Here is an 18,714-nt window from a genome sequence, read left to right as displayed (position 1 = left end):
AAAGCCTCAGTCTGGCTGCAGAGCCCAAATAAATTTCCCCTTGGCTGCTGACAGAGCAGGTTCTAAGTTGTGGTCCCTGGGGACACAGGATTTTTTGCTTGTACCCAAAACCACAGCAGTGGCAGCTGTCTGGGCAGCTGCAGACCGCCAGAGAGGTTCCAAGCAGGGATTGCACGCTGAGATTTTCCCACTGGTCCGGGCTGGGAGTGCCTGGTCTTTCTGGGTCTGAGAGCACCGGGCTGGTGCCTGTGTGCACCTCTCTCAGGGGAGGGCGCGGGGCACGACTAGGACTCTGATAGCAGGGCACAGCACTTGCGTGGGGACTGCAAAAAGGCTGTGCTTCCGCCGGCTGGCCAGGCTCCCAACCCCTCAAGGGAGCCGGACCCCACACGCTCTCAGGCGCGCTGGTGGCTCAGGGACCAAGACCTGGTTTCTCAGCTGCACTCTCTCTGGCTCTGTGCCATGGGTGGCTGTCCTAGTTCTGGGGACTTAAGCCCCTGTCCCTAGCCATCCAGATTCCCACAATTCCACACACACCCCATGATCCTTTGCTCTTTTTGAGTGCTTTCTACCAGACTCCAAGTTAATGCTGGTCCCCAGAAGCAGGGCACTTTCATGTTGGGATATTACTTTCCAGTGGGTCACGTCTGGTGGCTCCCTCCCCCTTTTGTTTATCTTCTGATATCAGTCCGAAGTTCCCACTCTGCTTTACCTTCCCACTGGTGTCTTCTGCTCCTGTAGAGATCCAGACATGTATAATTCTGATCTCAGGCTGATTTCGTGGGTGATCGGAGTTCTTTGGAAAGTAACCAGCTCACTTTAGGGTACAGGTTGAAAGGATGCCTCCTCCTACTTCCCCGCCATCTTGTCTCCCCCCAAGAATTAGAAAATTTTAAAAAATAATTACTTGGAACCACAAATAATTAAAAGAAATATAGTAATAGACACATAAAAAAGCATTCTGGCATCTGAGAATTTTTTTCTCAAATTATGACATGTAGTTCTCCATACTTTCCAATGATTACTGTAATAGCCATGAATTTCTATTTCAGCTGAATACTTTGATATATTTTCCTTCTTAAAACTGTAACTCATTTCTTCTTCAACAACACAGTCATTTCAGTAACTACCTTAAATAAATCAGCAACTATTCCATAATCGGCCACTTGAAAAATTGGGGCTTCTGGGTCTTTGTTAATAGCCACAATTGTCTTGCTGTCTTTCATCCCAACTAAATGTTGGATGGCTCCAGATAGTCCTACAGCAATATAAAGCTCTGGTGCTACTATTTTCCCCATCTGTCCAACTTGCATGTCATTGGGAACAAAGCCAGCATCAACAGCACCATGAGAAGCACCAACTGCAGCATGTAGTTGATCTGCCAAATCATACAACTTAAAGTTCTCTCCGCTCTTCAAACCCCAACCACCAGATACTACCACTTTGGTACCAGTTAGCTCTGGTCGTTCACTTTTGGTTAATTTCTGGTCAAGCCACTCTGCTATCCCCACTGGGGAAGGACTTGATGCCTTTTCTGAACTGGCACTACCTCCACTTGTTGCTGCAGCTTCAAAAGACGTTCCTCTGACAGAAAATACCTTCACTTTCTCATCACACTTCACTGTACATAAAGCATTCCCTGCATCAATAGTTCTCACAAATGTGTCAGGAGACTTGATTGCAATGATGTCAGAAATTTGGGCAACATCAAGTTTGGCTGCTATCCTGGGCAAAAGGTTTTTTCCAAAGACAGATGCTCCTGCCCAGATGTGTTTGTAATTGAACTGCTTCAGAGTTGCCAGAATCAATGGCTTCAGCTCTTCGGGAAGGAAGCCTTTGTATGTATCAAGCTGAGCCACCAGAACTTTTGCTACACCTGCTACTTTGCAGAGATCTTGTAACACCTTGTTGATGAGGGAGCAGGAGGCTGGCTGAAGACAAAGCAAAAGCTGGCACCTTGCACCCCCTCTGCATCTGCTCCCCCTCAGTAATATGTGTAGCATTCCTCAGGCACCCCTGACCGCCATAAGAAACAAATAGTTAACTTGCAGAGATCACAATCCTGCAAGACAGAGTCTCCCTTGCTTTACAAATGTTCTAGAGATCTACAAAGAAGTTACCTTATTAATAGCACAATTTCCAGAGGCAAATAACTCAGTTCCTCAAGCCCTAAAGTTAAATTTCTTCTAAACCCAAATCTCACTAACAACGATGCTTGATAGCAGAAATGTGAATGGCTTGCCAAAGGACTACACTGATCAAGCCACAAGGCCTCCGGTATCCAGGCACCTTGTAGGCCCTCTTTAGCATATGAAAGTTCTGTTGAAACCTCCCTTCCCCTCACTATCCCCCAACCGCAAGGTACATAACATGCCATCTCTCACAACCCTGGGCAGCAGCTCTTCCTGCCCACGGGTCCTGTTCCCGTGCTTTAATAAACCACCATTTTGCACCAAAGATGTCTCAAGAATTCTTTCTTGGTCATTGGCTCCGGACCTCAGCCCACCGAACCTCACCTAGGTTCTAGAACTTCATCATTGTCACATTTGGTTCCAGCTACTAAGCAAGACACTTCACCTCCAACACGTTTGGCTACAGTAACGGTATCTAATGTAATGGGTGCTAGGGTATCATTTGCATGCTCTGCTATTACCAGGGTACTTTGAAATTGTAGCAATGAGGCCGCCCGCCAGAGTTGCCCTGGAGCTGCAGCTCGGAACATGGTCTCTGCTCCCATCCGCCTCGCAGCAGCATCAGTCTTCCAGCAACCTGTGGCCGAGTGCAGCTGGGTCGCTTCTGCGAGTCACTATAACTAAGTGTCTGATTCTTGATTTTAGCTCAGGTCATGATCTCAGGATTGTGGGATTAAACCCCAAGTCAACTGGGTATTTACCCCAAAGATACAGATGCAGTGAAAAGAAGGGCCATCTGTACCCTGATGGTTATAGCAGCAATGGCCACGGTTGCCAAACTGTGGAAAGAACCAAGATTCCCTTCAATGGACGAATGGATAAGGAAGATGTGATCCATATACACTATGGAGTATTATGCCTCCATCAGAAAGGATGAATACCCAACTTTTGTAGCAACATGGACGGGACTGGAAGAGATTATGCTGAGTGAAATAAGCCAAGCAGAGAGAGTCAATTATCATATGGTTTCACTTATTCGTGGAGCATAACAAATAGCATGGAAGACAAGGGGAGTTAGAGAGGAGAAGGGAGTTGAGGGAAATTGGAAGGGGAGGTGAACCATGAGAGACTATGGACTCTGAAAAACAACCTGAGGATTTTGAAGGGGGGGGTTGGGAGGTTGGGGGAACCAGGTGGTGCATATTGGAGAGGGCACGGATTTCATGGAGCACTGGGTGTGGTGCAAAAACAATGAATACTGTTACATTGAAAATAAATTTAAAAAATAAAAAAAAAAAAAGTCAGACTCTGTACTCAGCACCAAGCCTCCTTAAAATGCTCTCCCTCTCCCTCTGCCCAACTCCCCCCACTTGCACTCATTCTTCCTAAAAATAAATAAATACAAGAATGAATTAATAATATTAAATAAAATTAAATAGGAAAGCAAGGGAAACAAATAGACAAACAATAAAATTTGCAGGCTCACACCCTATTTTTACTCTATTCTAAGACTTTTTAAAAATTTCCATTTAGGGACATTGTGGTACTGAGTAAAGGATAGGTTAACATAACAATAGAAGAGAATACAGAGTGCAAAAATTGACCTAAATATGATCAGATAATCTTTGACAACTTTCTAAAGCAAGTCAATGCAGAAAGATATTTCTTTTCAAAAATGGTGCAGGAACATGTGGGTGCCAATATGGGACAGGGTGGTCAGAAAGGGAATGAATAAATCAGCCTACTGACAGGAGAAAAGTGGTCAATACAATGGGAACTGATGGCAGATCTCCCCTCAGTGGTTTGCCTACCTTCCTTTCCCCATATATATTCCATGGAGAGAATGTATATGATGACAAATTTCTCTGACCCCAGTTAAAATACCTATATATGCCTCCTAATAATTCTAGTCTTTCCATGGAACACTTTCCCTGTACTTTACTTCTTTTATGTAAATATTAAATTTCCTTAGGACTTTGTATCCCTATAAGATCCTTCAACAAGTGAATCAATCCCCATTCTGAAGGTAAAGGGAAATACTTTTGAGTGATTTGCCAAAGGTTGTACAGCTAGAAAGTAGCACAAGGAATTTCACTGCTCACCCTCAGACAAACATCCCCCTGTCCACATGACATCCACACTCTGGGCTCAAACAGAAACCTCAAGTCTTACAGTTCTGTTTCTGAGTTTTGATTCTCTACTCCTCTGCTTCACTCTTACCCACAGAGCTACTTTTTCAGAAAACTTCTCCATCTCTTTGAATGGCACCTTTCTTCACACAGTTGCTCAGGACACCAGGACATGATTCTTGAATCATCCCTCTGATACCTTCCTCCAGCTCATGAACAAGGCTGGCAGGTCTCTCTTCAAAATACATCCTGAATCCAGTCTCCTCTCACACTCTGTCTCTTTCTTTCTTGCCCAGTCTTCTGCCATTTCTCATAAAAACAATTCAATAAGCACCTTTAGGTACTGCAGCCCTACCCAATTGGCCACCATGATCATCCATCTGCCAAACTCCTTCCAAAGCATAAATCAGGTCATGCCCTTCCTTCAGTGTTTTCCATCATAGAATGAATTCTAAATCAAGTACCATGCCCTCTCGTGTCCTACATCACCTGATACCTGATTACTTCTAAGCCATCCTTTCCTACCTCTCTGCCATTGTGCACACTACTGCACTCCAGGGACCCACCATCCAATCAGTGGACATGAGAAGTGCCTTCAATTTTTCATGGCCTTAGCATTTGCTGCTCCCTTCACTTGAGACATTCTTTGTACCCTACATATATGCACATTGTGTATGTCTGCTCTGTTGCCAGGTCTTCAGAGAGGTCTTTCCTGACCACCAACTTAAAATATCCTCCCTTTCTACATCAAGTTCTATTTTCTTCTTCACATCACCAGCACCACTTGACACTATATCACCCTTTACTTTCTCCACTATTTCCTGTATTCCTTCCCATGAAGTAAAGCTCAATCTGGGGAGGGACTTGATCCTTTTATTCCCTGCTATACCCCTAGTGCTCATTTTCAAAGTACTCACACAATGGCTGAGGGCTGATGAAGGAGACCTAGATCTTCACATGTTGTGACTATTCAATTAATGTTGAATGAACAAGTACAAAAGTTAATGAGTGAAGAGGACTGGTACCTTAGCCAAAACCCTTGGACATAATCACCTCATTATACTGGCTCTTGGTAAGCTTTCTGTTCTTCATTGTGTAGAGTAGCAACACCTTTTAGCTTTTCTCAGATTAGCACACCACTGTCTTATTTTTTGTTTTGTTTTGTTTTGTTTGATTTATAAATTGTTATTGTTCTGAAGGAAATGTATACCTGAAGTCAATGTATTAGGAACAGTGTGATCAAGACAGGGCTCATATATAGATTGGGGTGTAACAGGGGCTTTGGTTCAGGCATCCAAACAAACAACTGGGAAGAACAAGTGATAAAAATAGATTGTGGAGTGGTGCCTGGGTGGCTCAGTAGGTTAAGCATCTGCCTTCAGCTCAGGTAATGATCCTGGGGTCCTGGGATGGAGCCCTCTGTTGGTTTCCCTGCTCAGTGGAGAGTCCAGACCAGAGTCTGCTTCTCCCTCTGCCTTGGCCCCTCCCTACCCTTCTTCTCTCTCAATGAATGGATAAACCTTCAAAAAAAAAAAAAATACATTGTGGAGCCCAATCCCACTATTTGTATTACTCAACTCTGCGACTTTGGACAAATGATTTAACAATCGGTGCTGCATTTGAAAAAAGGGTGTTATAGGGACATCTGAGTGACTCATTCAGTTAAGGATCTGTCATAGTCAGCTAAAGGCATGATCCCAAGGTCCTGTGATTCAGCCCCATGTAAAGCTCCCAGCTTCTCCCTCTCCCCCTTCCCACCCCTGCTCATGCTCTATTTTTTCATTCTGCTCTCTCTCTCTCTCAAATAAATAAAAGAAATATTTTTTTTTAAAAAAAGGAAAAAGAAAAAAAGGGGTGATAAAAGTGTCACACCTCAGCATGTTTAGGAGATTCAAAATGATAACATTGGCCTGACCCACAATTAGATTACAATAAAGTTCTCTGTCTTTATAATTATGCAGGAGAAGAAGACCCTCAACACAGATCTCTAAAATTTACCTCCCCTTTTCCTGCTGATGACTCCTATGAAATGCTTTCATTTGTCCCTTTCAATGTTGACCTTGGACTGGGAGCTGGAGTTTTCACATCACCTGTTCCAAAGTTGTCTATTTCAGAGAGCTGATATGTCTTTTCAACTGGACAGAATTTAGAACAAAGACTGCTTTACCACTGACCTTGTTTATAAGAAGACTGCAAGATGCCTCCAGACTGGAGTACCAAGGAACAGGGTGAGGCATTTCACTTTCTCACCACCAACAGCTCACTGGTGGTCCAGGACACCACCCACAAATTCGGGTCCTGAAAAGGATTTCTGTGTTTAAGTGAAGGTCACATGGGAAAAAAATGTTAAAGCACAGTAAGAAGATAGTGAGAGTTGCTAAGTGACAGGGCTTTCCCCAGATCCCTAGAGTGATGCCCAACTATCAGAGCACCTCCTGTAAGAGCTTAGGAAGCCCCAACAGATGGAGACCATCTGACTGTTGAAGGCTGACCAGATAAAGACTCCAAATCTCTTCAGATCATTGGTTGGTTGGACTCACAGTTTTTAGTTTACAGATACCATACAACTCTATTTTCTCCCCCCAGACCCTAACACTTATCTCCCCTTTAACAGCCCCCTCCTTTCACACTTTGCACTACCCAGGAAATCCTTTAGGCCTTTGAATGCCAGCTAAGCATATGATGACTCTTAGTCACTCTGGGTCAAGGCTGATAAAACCAAAGCACTAAACCTTATTCCCCTACTTCTTCCTTCTCCTGAGTTCTTCCTTTCCAATAGGGAAAGGTTCTTTTGCCTGTCTCATCTGGAAACAAGGAAATTTTGAAACAGAATCCACAGATATAAGTATTTGATAACTCATATTTTATTGGAAGTGTCTTCCCAAAGGGACCCATACAAAACCCTTTGCCATTTGGATTTATTTTTTGCTGTCTTTTGTTTGTTTGTTTGCTGTATTTTCTGTGTTAATGAAGGGTCACTGAATTGGAAAGAAAAGGCCCAGGGATTGTGAAAAGATCATGACTTCCCGAGGGAGGAGGAAGTTTGTGTAAGTCCCAGTGCTGACTACATCTGATTGATGAGATGGAAAATAAAGAGGATTAGCTTAGTGTCCATGCTCTTTTTAAGGATGGATGGTATCTGATGGAAAGAAGCCCAGATATATGGATCCTGAAAGTGTACATTCTACATTTTCAATATGCATTGAAAATCCAAGGAACAAAAATTTTTAAATGCAATGTGGCCATAGAGGATGGTCAAGAACTCCTTTCCTTTGAACATTTCACACATCTTTTATACAATAAGTAGCAGCACAAACAAAAACTCACATTCTCTGTTATTGCCTCCCTTCTACCCTCCAGGAGTCATCTCCTGAAAAGTTGAGGTGCAAGGAATACTCAGGGGATAGTGGCCAGTAGTACTTTCTCATATATCTCTGTGTCCTTCACTTTCTAGGGAGAGCCTTCAGAGTAATGAGGGATCTGAGGGACAGGTTCCCCCATGTATACCTCTTACACCATAAATCATCCACCCTACACCAGTGATGGGGAATAAACAAGAAAAATCTGAATCACAGTAACAGCAGGAAGAAAAATCCATAATCCCTGAGGCAGATGCCATGGATGTTTACCAGGTCCTGTTTCACCAGTCTTATGTAGAAATTTGGGTGGATGAAGAAAAAATTAGTCTTCCAACATGCCCAATTCAATTCATATTTGCTCTCCATTCTCCATTCTAATTCATCTTCCCTTTATCATATTTCCTAATCCTCACTGTGTCCTGTTACAGGTTTCTCAGGCCATCAGGTGCTGATGAAGTCTTAGAAATATGAACCCTGACTGTGTTCTCTTCCTTCTGTTCCCCAGTAGTATCTGGAAATATGACATCCAAGAACATTTCTCCAATTCTCTTTGAACTTCTTCCTCCCTGCTCTAGTCCCCCCAAACACACTAAAATATTCACTTAGACATGTTCCCCTATGCATGGATTTCCCTTAGTTTGGTGAGGAGGGTATTGCTATCATGAATTGGGAAAATCTTGTATAAAAAGCTGATGTGCAACAGTTACCTTAATTGTTACCAAATTTTTTTATCTAAATAAATCAAGCAAATGTAAAGTACCTCATAACACATGGAGATTAATAAAAAGTATAGGGTCCATTTCTGTTAAATGGATTTTTGGATTTCAGCAAAATAGCCCATGGTGAGAAAGTGAAATGCCTCACCCTGTTCCTTGGTGCTCCAGTCTGAAGGCATCTTGCAGTCTTCTTATAAACAAGGTCAGTGGTAAAACAGTCTTTGTTCTAAATTCTGTGCAGAAAGAAACCATGGTCAAATCTCCTCAGCATAGCAGTGGAGTATCAATGTGGAGTAGTGGGTTTTCTCCAATGGATACATTCCCTCCACTTTAGGGAGGATTTGTCCTTGGTGGTATATGAAAGAGGATCCCACCTTCACCGACAGAACACAAGGCCTGAGGCCCATTTTTTGTTCAGTTAGACAATTCAACCTATCTCTATGGTATCTTCTTAGACCTAAGCTCTCTAAAGTCTTATGCAAGAGAATTTTAATAAATTTGGTCACTGTATTGATGAATTTCAATGTAGAAAGTAGATTTGAAAAACTGGAAGAGTAGATGAGAGGCCTCAATTCACTGAGCAATAACATTTAGCACACTCCATGGCTTTGTCTGCTATGTTGTCATCTTTCACAAGGACCCAGAAAAGGTCCACAAGGATTTGGTGAAACTTTTGATCTCCTCCACAGACCTAGGTGTAGCACTTATGGGCAGTGAGGTCCTTTAGCAGTATCTCCTCCAGTCTTGGGAAATCAAAGTCATCCACATCAAAGTTGGAGACCAGGGAGATGTATGGCTCTGGCACTCTGATGTTTCTGAAATCAACAAGGCAGTCTTTTCATATCTACTAAAGCACTCCTCTCTCTCTCTTTTAAAGGACCTGGGTTTGCTTTTCCCTTTATTATATAAATCATTGTCCACATTGGTTCTAACCCAGTAGAATTATTTGCCCATCTCCTTGTTTTGGGTAAGCTAAGCATCCCTGAAGTTAAAACATGAAGAAGAAATGATGATGAAGAAGCCACAATTAGCACGTCCCACAATTTTTAGACATGTGTGTGTAAAGAAATTAGGGGTCCTGTTTCCAAGCAGGTCCCAGAAAGCCACAGTGGACATTGGTAGGGGATTTCTTAATGTTTTTCTGCATCATCCCAAAACTAACAGACTAGGAGACCCCTCCCCTTCATGACTAAGGCAGACTTCCCAGTCTCGGATTCACCAATCACATTCTATGCCTCCACAAGTGACTCCTGAATAATGTGGGCCACATCTTTTAGCTTGTCTTCTTGAACTACTCCTTGAATTGTAGCAGTTTTCTGGAAAGACACTCCCTTCTCCCTTACTGAATAATATGATGATAGATTCACAGGGTACCTGATGAGAATGAAGGACAAATACACAAAAAGATGGGATGGTGGAGGCAGAGGTTGAAGTGCAGATCCAGAAAGACGGAAGGAATCCACAGGCTAAGGAATACAGGCACCTTGTCTAAGCTGGAGAAGACAAAGAAATGAATTGTCTCCTGGAACCTGCAGAAGGAACATGCAGCCCTGATGACACCTTGACTTTATCTCCTTTAACATTCATTTTGGACTCTCCTCTCTAGAAATATAAGCAAATAAATCTGTGTTGTTGTCTTCAACTACTAAGTTTGTATTAATTTGATACACAACAATGAGAAACTAATGCAGACAGTCTGCATTTTCCTGAAACCTCAATACACCACCCAACACCTTTCCCTTCTGTGGGAAGAATCACTGAGGCCAGCACACTAGGGAGCACAGAAGAATTGCAGACAAACCTCACTTCCCATCCCCTGCAGCAAGGAAGGTCAGGGCTTGTCTTGTTGGGGAGGCAGGTGCCAGAGAAATGCCTGTCATGATATGCGTTCTAAAAAGGGAAGAGCTCAGCCCATCATCTTATGGTTATGATGAAGTTCTAGAATATAGGTAAGGTTCAGTGGGGTGAGGTCCAGAGCCAGTGACCAAGAAAGATTTCTTGAGACATCTTTGGTGCAAAATGGTGGTTTATTAAAGCACAGGGACAGGACCCATGGGCAGGAAGAGCTGCTTCCCCTGGTTGTGAGGGGTAGCAGGTTATGTACCATGGGGGTGGGGGAAGTAAGGAAAAGGGAGGTTTCAATAGAACTTTCATATACTAAAGAGGACCTACAGGATACCGGATACCAGAGGCCTTGCCATTGCTAAGGTTGTTTTGCCCTCTAGAGATGGGTGGGAGATTCCTAAAGAATGTCACATATGTCACACCCAGGAGGGGTCGGGTTGCAAGATGTCAGTTTTTGCTTTGTCCTCAGGAGGGTTTCTGATTCCTCATCATTCCCACCAGAACAATTTTGACGCTTAAATCATTAAGGTTGTTGAAGATGGAAGGTTTCAGCGTCTGTAACATCTTCCTGCTGAACGGGGGTGTAGAGTTGCCCCTACCTACTTGGGTCAACACTTGTCAGTTGCGGAATTTGTAGGGGAGTTACAGAGGTAGCTGAATCCTCAATAGAGGTGGCTTCTAGGATAAATATGACTACGGGGAGAAACCATTAAGAAGCCTTTTGAGTGGGCCAGCTCACAATATCCTCATTACAAAGGATCACTGGCAAGTGGGAGAAAACTTGTCAAGAGATAAGGGGAGTCCCACATGCATCATCCAATCCAATCATAAAGAAAGTGAGATCATCCATTATCTCCACAAGTCCATAGTTAATCCTACGGAGTGGGGTATGCTGGCTTTTAGGCAATTATCCTAGCCCCACAGAATTGGTCAAAATGATAGTTAAGTTATATAATTGTTGGGGAATTAATCCCACTTTTCCACTGTTTAAATTGTTATGTGCCCATGGGGTTCTGTTATTATCCCCATGAAATAATCAGCAGAAGATTGTTTATATGAGTTACTGTGGTAATTTCTCTTTTAAGTTTACCTCTAGTTGTCTAGCTTAGGTAAACAACAAACATTTAAAAACAATCAAATCTAGAACTTGACATCCACAAAGGTGTGTTATTGAAACATAATTTTTCACTCTAAAATAATCCTCATTTCCAGAGATAGACAAATCAGGACTAATTTATTTGAAAAACAAGCCCAGTTTTAACAAACTTGGCCTAATTATTTACATAAGCTCAACAAGAACAGTGAGTGATCATATAGATCTTTTAGAATCTTCTTTGCTGGAACTTCTTATAAAGGATCTCTAGGTTGAACTTTTAAGTAGCCTTTCCAGGCCAGAAGCCAAGCCATGTACTTGTCATCAGACACACCTGCAATACATGTAGATTTGGTCAAATTCCTCTTTCTGAGGACCTGAAAGTATCCTGAGGTTCCTGCACCTTCCAGGAAGTGACATTCTTTACTCACCTGGTGAGGCTGCTTGGAACTCTAAGCAAAGTACCAGGCCAACAGTTCCAAAGGGTTTTATGGCTCCAGGTTTCGTAAAGTCAACCTTAGTTCCTTAAAGCTGTCTGGTCATATCTAAGTCTATGTATGTCTTTCTCAAATATGACATTCCAGTCAAAGGCTTGGTAAAATAACCAATGTTTCCAATAGTGCCCTGTTACAAGGAGAAAAGATTCTTATTGAACTTATGCAAGTGACTGATTTCCATGGAAGAAGGAATACTTACTGAGACCTTTTGAGTTTTAGAGGGTTCAGATAGAAAAGTTGAATGCTTTAATTTGTTTACAAATTAATATTTTTACATTTCTGTAAGTCACAGCTATCTTAAGAAAAAAGTTTCCCTAGTCTGGAAGTGCAAACATTAGAGAATGAGCAATGTTTAAAATAACAGACACAAGACTATAAGATTTTAGTTTGGTTAGTCCCATGTTACTAATTTTGGTTTAGTTTGAATGTAGCTTTAGTTAGTTCTGGAAATTCTTACTCATTTCAGTTCTGATCTTAAAGATACTAAATACCTGTGTTGTCCTGAAAGTTTATGAAAGTTTATGAATCTCCTTTAAAGTGAAACTCGATTTATAAGAGAATTAAAACAATTATAAATGGCAAAAACTCAGAATAGATATGGTTAAAGAGTTTATGAGAGTTTACAACATAGCTGGCAAGACAATCAGGTTATTTCTGTGACACCTAACACTTCAATAATTAAAATACCAAGTGATGACCTTATCAGAACATTAAAACTCTAGGAAATGTATAGAACCTCTAGAATCATTAGAGCATTTACCCAAATGTAACCCAAGGTTTATCATTTGTTTAGCAGTACTTCCTGAGTAACTTAGCATACAAAGGAAAAGCCTAATGAGTTAAAGAGATTTCATTTACAATTTAAATCTTGTCAAGCTTTGCTAAAATCTTATAAAGTTTTAAAGCACATGCCTAAATATAATTAGGGATGTTAAAGACCTGATATAGGCAAAAATGTGGAAAATGTTTTTTTCTGGACAGGCAAAAAATAAACAACTGTTTACATTTTCTGCTTAACAGCAGATTAATTTAAGAAAACTCTTTTTGAATGGAGACAATTTTAATCTTATACCAATATACCTTTAAAACCCATTCAGTTCTTTTTTAGTCTGTCCTGACCACACATAAAACTCCATTCCAAAGTTTTCCCTACACAAACCTACAACTTTTCTTTGCATTCAGATTGTGTCCCAACCCATTTCTTTCCAAACAACCATCTCCTTTAGAACAAATTACCTTTATCTTGAGCAAAATGCATTCCCATTCCTTATCTTTCTAATGTATCTACTTTTCCACATACAGAGTTGTTTCCCTTATTTCTGTTGGGTCAGCAGCTCCAGGAATGCAGGAGGAACAATAGAAATGACTGCTGGAGCTCCATCTTCCAGGACCCTCACCTTCCTTAATCCTTGACTCTCCCACCAAAAGGATGTATGCCCAGGTCAGGTCTCCATAAGTAACCAATACCTATGCAGGAAACAGGAGCATCAGGACTCCCCCATACACTCCAATCATGAAATACCTTACCATGTATGGATGTGAAACCATGCCTTGCCTTAGTCGGATCAAAGACTCTGCTGACTCCCTCCCAGTGTGAACTTCCCTGGCTCCCCTCTCCTGAGTCATGGAACCTTGCCTGAGAGTAGTGACCTCCTCCCAGAGTGACTTACCCAGTTCCCCTCTCCTGACCCCCAAAACTTCGCCTAAGAGTGCCTTTAATAAATCTTGCCTTGCGCCTACCTCGTCTGGTGTTGTGTTTACCTCGCCTGTAAAACCTTACAATTTCCATTAGTTTTAGTTGCAGTTAGAATTTTGTACTCTTAGAAACACCTTAATCTCTAGTCAGTTATTAACCAATTATGAACTGTTGTAACAGAATTTTTTTAGATGACAAATTTATGAATCAGTTAATCACAAAACGTGTTTATCAACAGACTTAAATATTCTTATTTTCTTTGCTGTAAGAAGTCAAAATCACAAACCTACATTCAGTAATTAATGACTTACCATTTTATCCTATTTGAAAAACCTAGATGTCCAACAAATTTAATTCCATTTGTCATGCAAGCAAAAGTTTATAAACTTTCAGGTTACCAAAGACTTTGAAAGCTATCTCAACAACTACCCATGAAAACTTTTTGACAGACAATGAACCATCAGTTTAGTCATCTTTTAGCAAACAACCCAACAGAGGTAACATGAGGTTATTTGACCTTCAGTAAACCTTGATAGAGTAAAAGTTTCACATTTACTGCTGTAACTTCAAAGACATGTCTATCTTAATTAAACCAACAAACTTAACTTAGTTTAAATACTGATTTATGTTCCACCTGGGCTCACCCCATTTTCAGTGTTTACCTGAGACGTGGGTGGGGAAATCTGGAGTGGGGTGTATTAGTTACAGGGGGTGCTTTTCTTGCTCCTTGAAAGTGAAGAGAAGAGCAGCCTTGGTGCATGGTACAGAGGTCAGTCACGCAGGCCACACCCATGTTGGTGCAGAAACAGGAGAAGGGGGAGACAGAAGAACAAAGTGCTGCCAGAAAGCAGAGAAAGGATTCCTGGTTTTAGAGCTCATCAGCTCCAACAGAGGAGCAGACACCATGCTTTCCTGTCAACAAGGGGGGGGAGGGGTCAGGCAGTCCATGTCCGGCCAGAGAAGACAGGGAATTTCCCCAAAACAAAGAGAGTTTCTGCACCTGCTTTGGAATATTCCTTAAGGTTTCTGTCTCGAGTTAGACTACCCCAGCTGGCTCCAGTTAAAGCCATTAACATGGAAAATTAGTGATGGAGAAGCCCCCACATCTATTAGGAAGAACAGAGAGAGAGATAAAGAGCAAAATTCCTTTGCTAGGAATGTCCTGTGTTTACTCCAGCAACCTGGGTTTACTAGAAAGCTTATTTACATTAATTATCATCCAATATGTCAAGAGGGAGTTTACTAGCTAACTCATTTGGGCAAACACATTCTACAAAAGACCCTTAGGTCAGGGTCCTGGTGTAGAGAAATGAAGGCCTAGGTATGAGCAATGAAGTATCCTAGGACCATTACTCTGTTTCCTGCAGAGGAGATCTAACTGATAGATCCTACGGAGGCCATGCAGCATTACAGGAGCTCAGTCCTTTCCTAATGTTTTGCAATCCAAATTATTTCCAGTGAGTTAAAAGGCACTCCAAGGTATAGTCCTTGGGAACTGAAGAAGCCTACTGAGGCCATGCTCCCAGAAAAGTAAAGACGTTCCATTACCAAATCTCCCCCACCCCGACTCCTGGGTGGTATCCTGCGCAGGATGTGTCAGAGGTTCCCATGTGTCAAAAGTGACCAGAGGCGTCCCTCAACAAGACATCACTATTGATCATGATCTTGCCTTCCCCGGGAAGACATGCCTGCCATAAAAGGCCCTGGAGGGGTGCCGGCACCGCTACCATTCCTCACCGCATCCTAGGCTGCTGATGGGTGCCGGTGAATGGACTGAAATACTGTGCCATGCCATGCCATTGTTTCTCCTGAAGAATGCATACTGTTTTACCATTTTAACCCATGGAAATACTAGAAAAGTTTGGCAAGGGGAAATTACCCAATTTCTTAGCTTTAAGTAGTTTGTAGAAGACACTGACAAGAAAGAGTAAAGGCTGAAATCCATCATGGTCTATGTGACATTCTAATACATGTGGTCCCGGGGATGTGGAGGGGATCACATTAGTTCAGTCAGGAGGAAACCTCACACAGGAGACTTAAGATTGGCAGCCATCCTGGTGACTTAGATGGCTGTCCCATGCCCAAGACAGACAACTTTATATAAGGATAGGAACAGAGAGAGGACATCAAGTTTCTGGGTCTTATTAGCATTCAGGCCAGGGTACTAACTTCCAGTCAAAAGGCAGATTCTCCTCCCCATAGAGTAGCCATAGGCTAGCGGATTACAGCCTGAGCAATCAACATGCAAGTGTTCCAGTAAGTCCATACTCCTTGAAAAGCCCCTGAAATGAGACTAAAGAAAGAGGAGAAAAAGTACTCACCAATTTTGCACCAAAGCTCAGAGTCCAAATGTAAATACTCACAGCTCCATGTTCAGGCAACAAATGATGAAGTTCTAGAATACAGGTGATGTTAGGTGGAGTAAGGTCCGGAGCTGATGACCAAGAAAGAATTCTTGAGACTTCTTTGGTGCAAAATGGTGGTTTATTAAAACATGGGGACAGGACCCATGGGCAGGAAGAGCTGCTGCCCCAGGGTTGTGAGGAGTAGCAGGTTATGTACCATGGGGGTGGGGTAAGTAAGGAAAAGGTATGTTTCAATAGAACTTTCATATGCTAAAGGGGACCTGCATTGGGGTGCCTGGTTGGCTCAGTGATTTAAGCCTCTGCCTTTGGCTCAGGTCATGATCTCAGGGTCCTAGAATTGAGCCCCACATCGGGCTCTCTGCTCAGTGGGGAGCCTGCTTCTCTCTTTCTGCCTGCCTCTCTGCCTACTTGTGATCTCTCTCTTTCAAATTAATAAGTAAAATCTTAAAAATAAATAAAAAAATAAAGAGGACCTGCAAGATACCGGATACCAGAGGCCTTGCCTTTACCAAGGTTGTTTTGCCCTCTAGCAAGGTATTACCATTTAAGATGGGTGGGAGATTCCTAAAGAATGTCACATATGTCCCACCCAGGAGTGGGAGAGGTGCTTGCAAGGTGTCATCTTTTGCTTTGTCCTCAGCCAGCCTTCTGTCCCCTCATCAGTTATAAATGTCTTGTGGCAGCTTACTGTGCATTTACCTGAGTCATGGAAGAATTTGTGTGGAACTTGGAACATGTGACAGGGACAAGCAGGGAAGTAAACTGGAGCTGTAAGTTTCTATATAGTTTTACACAGTTCTGATAATAGGTGCCTGATTAAATCATGGCAATTCATTATTAATATGTTGTTGATGGGTTCTTTTAATTCACAAGAAGTGAGGAAATTGTGATTTTAATATTATTTATACACATAAGTTTTTCTCAGGGACAACCATTGCACTTTGACCAGTAGTAGTGTGACCAATGCTCATGGCCACTCTACATGTCCTGCAATGGCAATTATCAAAAGAGGGAAAATCATGACCATCAAAATACAAATATGTAAAATGAATATGTGTTAAGGACTTTACTTAACGATTATTAATGAAGGGGAAAGGCAGATGATATCACTAATGAATGAAGAATCCCAAAGAAGAGACAAACAGTTCAGAAATACTGAAATGAATATTAAAATGGGGGAATAGTGCTGAATTCTAAGATGAGGGTGGAAAGTCAATGGAACCTCCACAGACAGATTTTTATCTATGGGACACCTCTGGACTTCACAAAATCCAGAGGTGAAACACAAGTTCAAACTTCTGGTATTAGGAGGTGGATTTTAGTAGTCACAAGGGCAGGGCCATCCTGAATGGATCAGTGTCCTTGAAGAGACTGAAGAGAGCTAGCTTGCCCCTTATGCCATGTGTGGTGATACAGAGAAGATGTCCATTTCAGAAGTGAGCTCTCACCAAACACCAAATCTACAGGTGCCCTAATACGGGTCTTCCTATCCTCCAGCAATATGAGAAATACGTCTGTGTTCATTAGCCACTCTGTATGTGGTATTTTGTTGTAGCCTAAAGACATGAAAAATGTGCCCAACAAAAGAATTATTTTGCATTGTTACCGATTATCAAAACATAATTTTGAAATTGCTCTACAGTAATGAAGGGCTAGATTGAATTAAAACATGGCACACTTCCCAGTGAGAGATGGCCAGTAAACATTCTCCTTCTAAATACTCTAAAAAAATAAAAAGAGAAAAAGACTTTTTCAGTCTAGGGTTTTCTTCTCCAAAGAGTTTGACATGAGCAGCTGGATGAATCTTATTTCTCCACCTATAAACCCTCCAGACAATCCTTACAATCCTGTGATTATAAGTACATACTGTTCTGATCTAACAGCTCTGGAGAGAAAGGAAGCTTCTGATTTCAGAGATAATAATTGTTTCCACTAATACCACAGACAAGGCTGAGTGAAGTATTACATGGAGCTCCAGGCACAGGAAGAGTCTAGATCTGTCCTCTCTTGGAAATGCAGGCATTTGGTGTTTCTGAAGTCTCCACACTGAGCAAGGAGCTGGAAGCCTCTATACTGCCTGGATCAGGTGTGAAAGGCAGCAAGAAGGACCACACCCCCTGACATGGGCCCCTCCATCCGGAAGACTTGACTGAGTTTACAGTACATGAAAATGATACCACTATTTCCCCACAGAATAAACAGTTCCAAGAAAAGAAACATAAAGGCATTGGACTTCACATGGGTCAGGAGTGAGGGGAGGGCAGGGAGACACCATGAGCCATGAGAGGCAGGTCTCTGATGACTCCTGTAAGGACATCTAGCCAAGTCTCCCATGGGAGCCCTAGGGGCAGGGAAGAAGACTGAGAAATGTTCCAAAGATTCCTGTGAATGAGAGAAACATTTCTCATCAGAAAAGAGAACAACTCTTAACGTTTCTCTGCCTTTCTGTTTCTCTCATTTTTAGAAGCCCTGTTGGTGGCTGCCTCTTTGACATACTTGGGCATGAATGAACCTGCAGGGTCATGGGGTCACACTTCATGAACAACTTAAATTACCAGGAAGGTCTCTGGCAAAATTTGATAAGACAACAGAAGGAGGGCACAGAGAAGGAGGAAGAAGCCTAGAGTCTAAGATTTGTATGGATGATCAAGAGTAAAATTAAAAAAACAAAACAAAACAAAAAAAAAACTAGTTTCTTGTGAAGAAGAACATAGGAGAATTTGCTGTATCAGGTAAGATTTATTTCCATGCTCTTTAAGCAGTTCCATGCTGGCCCAGATATTGACCAAGAGACACACAGGAAGGAACACAGAGCCTTGTAGGGAATTCAGATATGTGTGGAACTCTGCTGCATGGGAGATGTGCATGGGGTTTCAACTGG

The 18,714-nt window shown here is 42.0% G+C and overlaps 1 protein-coding gene and 1 pseudogene across 1 annotated transcript; both read right to left on the bottom strand.

The window, feature by feature from the left end:
• Positions 1–981: 981 nt before the first annotated feature.
• LOC116861085 (electron transfer flavoprotein subunit alpha, mitochondrial-like) lies at positions 982–2,722 on the bottom strand. Its single transcript, XM_032847575.1, has 2 exons — positions 2,542–2,722; positions 982–1,909 (listed from the first exon to the last, which is right to left on the bottom strand). The coding sequence occupies exons 1-2, from the start codon at positions 2,720–2,722 to the stop codon at positions 1,092–1,094; spliced, it is 999 nt and encodes a 332-aa protein (XP_032703466.1). The 3' UTR covers positions 982–1,091.
• Positions 2,723–9,027: 6,305 nt separating this feature from the next.
• LOC116861100 lies at positions 9,028–14,260 on the bottom strand (annotated as a pseudogene).
• Positions 14,261–18,714: the final 4,454 nt, after the last annotated feature.

Source organism: Lontra canadensis, unplaced genomic scaffold (assembly GCF_010015895.1).
Source record: "Lontra canadensis isolate GAN:19392208 unplaced genomic scaffold, GSC_riverotter_1.0 scaffold190, whole genome shotgun sequence".
NCBI classification, from domain to species: Eukaryota; Metazoa; Chordata; class Mammalia; order Carnivora; family Mustelidae; genus Lontra; species Lontra canadensis.
The sequence above is the reverse complement of the archived record's forward strand: the minus strand, read 5'-3'. Positions and strand labels throughout refer to the sequence as shown.

Bases quoted from the DNA above. Each gene is read 5' to 3' on its own strand.
- LOC116861085 (XM_032847575.1), bottom strand. From the start codon at position 2,722: ATGTTCCGAGCTGCAGCTCCAGGGCAACTCTGGCGGGCGGCCTCATTG. The intron at 1,910-2,541 runs ACAATGATGAAG...GCTCCCTCATCA, and splicing joins AGTAGCTGGAACCAAATGTG to ACAAGGTGTTACAAGATCTC.